This window comes from Eurypyga helias, unplaced genomic scaffold (assembly GCF_000690775.1).
Source record: "Eurypyga helias isolate BGI_N326 unplaced genomic scaffold, ASM69077v1 scaffold27939, whole genome shotgun sequence".
Taxonomy (NCBI): domain Eukaryota; kingdom Metazoa; phylum Chordata; class Aves; order Eurypygiformes; family Eurypygidae; genus Eurypyga; species Eurypyga helias.
In genome coordinates, this window is record NW_010274336.1 from 1 (window position 1) to 2,154 (window position 2,154).

At 61.1% G+C, this 2,154-nt stretch overlaps 1 protein-coding gene across 1 annotated transcript; it reads left to right on the forward strand.

Moving 5' to 3' along the window:
* Positions 1 to 31: 31 nt before the first annotated feature.
* On the forward strand, positions 32 to 1,239 carry LOC104515709 (phosphoglycerate mutase 1; the record flags this gene model as incomplete). The annotated part of the gene is made up of 3 exons (XM_010159793.1): positions 32 to 313; positions 790 to 970; positions 1,070 to 1,239. Coding segments are annotated over 3 exons (633 nt in total), but the record flags the coding sequence as incomplete, so codon positions are not given.
* Positions 1,240 to 2,154: the final 915 nt, after the last annotated feature.

The window sequence follows — 2,154 nt, forward strand, 5'->3', positions numbered from 1 at the left end:
CGGTACGCCCTCCCCGCCCTTCCTCCGGTCTCTTGCAGATGCCGGCTACGAGTTCGACATCTGCTTCACCTCGGTACAGAAACGGGCCATCCGTACCCTCTGGACAGTCCTGGATGCCATCGATCAGATGTGGTTACCCGTTATCCGAACCTGGCGCCTGAACGAGAGGCACTACGGAGCCCTGACCGGTTTGAACAAGGCCGAGACAGCAGCAAAGCATGGCGAGGCACAGGTGAAGATCTGGAGACGCTCGTATGACATCCCTCCGCCTCCCATGCAGTCCGATCACCCCTTCTACAGCACCATCGCCAAGGTAAGACCCATTGCTCCTCATCTGACTTGCTGGGAGGTTCCTAAAAGCCACCTGAGGTCCTTGTAGCATGGTCTGGCTTCCTCCACGAGGTCTCTGTTGCAGCAGCCAGGACGGTCATGCATGGGGCTGGCTGGCATTGGGTTGAGTTTGTCCTGCTCCCTCCCTGGTGAGCGGAACCCCTGGGCATTGCATGGACAGATTCAAACTGGAGGGGACAGTTACCTCTGTTAATCATTAGTCCAGTGACCCGTGTGTGGATGTTTGCTCTGGTCTCTTCACCCAGAGCAAGCAGTGTGTGGCTTTGCTCAGGGGGGAACTGTGAGTGATTGCAGCCTCAGACCTCAAAGGCGATTCCTTGTTTCCAAGCTCGGCTTTGCCTACACGTAGTGAATCTGGGGGAGAGACAGAGGTCTTGCTGCCACCTTCCCACACTGTTGGGGCATGGGGCTGCTGCGTGACCGTGGTTGTTCCCCCAGGACCGTCGCTACGCTGACCTGACAGAGGACCAGCTGCCGACGTGCGAGAGCTTGAAAGACACAATCGCCCGGGCTCTGCCTTTCTGGAACGAGGAAATCGTCCCACAGATCAAAGAGGGAAAGCGAGTCCTTATTGCTGCTCACGGCAATAGCCTGCGTGGGATTGTCAAGCACTTGGAAGGTACGTCAGCCCTGTGGGGGTATCGCGAGGGTCTCCCTGCTGCCCCAGCCGGCACTGTGTGAGTAAGGGGGGTGAGCGATGGCACCTCTGTGTTTGCAGGCATGTCAGAAGAGGCCATCATGGAGCTCAACCTGCCCACTGGCATCCCTATCGTCTATGAGCTGGACAAGAACCTGAAACCCGTCAAGCCCATGCAGTTCCTGGGGGATGAGGAGACAGTGCGCAAGGCCATGGAGGCCGTCGCTGCTCAGGGCAAGGTCAAGAAGTGAGGGCAGGCAGCTGGCTAGCACGTAGTAGAGCCTCCCCCGCCATCCCCCATCCCTCTGTGCACACCTCCCACATCTGTAGGAACTTGGAACTGCGCAGCTGGAGCAGCTTTCCAGTATTAGGCCCGTTCCCTCAGGACCAGGCTCCCCTCTGCAGACAGCCCAAGGCCAAGCGTGCCGAGGTCTGGTGTGAAAGGGAGCCCTGGCTCTGCCAGGCAGGAACTGCACACCTCTCCACGCCGAGATCCCAGCCCTCGGGCCCCATCTGCAGGGGAATGCGCTGAGCGATCCCTCCCTGCGCCAGGCTCCCCCTCTGCTTTGCTTCCCCGCAGCTCTCGTCACGCGGTTACTGTAGTTTCGTTGCTTGGTTTAGTCATCCCGGGAGCAGTGGGGCGAGCGTAGCGCAGGCAGCGACCGAGACGGGTACCCCATCCCCTCGCGGGCCTGCGGCACGAGGACCGGGACGCATAGGCACTGATGGGATTGTCTTTTAGTGCACGTGGTGCAGCACCCAAGGGTGGTACTCGCGAGTCTGGACCCCAGCTCTGCCGGCCCCCGCTTTAACTTGCTGTCTTTGCACAAGGGCGAGGGAGGGAGCCCGTTGTCGGGAGGATCGTGTCTGCCACATACTCCCCTCCAGGCGAGGCCGGTCCTCGTACCGCCGGGTCCTGCCGGTGAAGCAGGTGCCGTTGTGCCCCATCCCACATGCGTGTACGTGGCCCTGTCGCTGTGGCCTCCCCCCTCGCCCCCCCCGGCCAGCGCTGCGAGCCTGGGCTTGCACGGGGTGGGTGTAAGTGTCCGACAATAGCAGCCGTGTCGTTCCACTTCAATAAAGAGTAATGCGCAGTAAGCAGGTCTGGGGGCTTCCCTCTGTGCCGGGGGGTTGCCTGCCGCACTCGGGGCCGTCGCGGGTGCGCG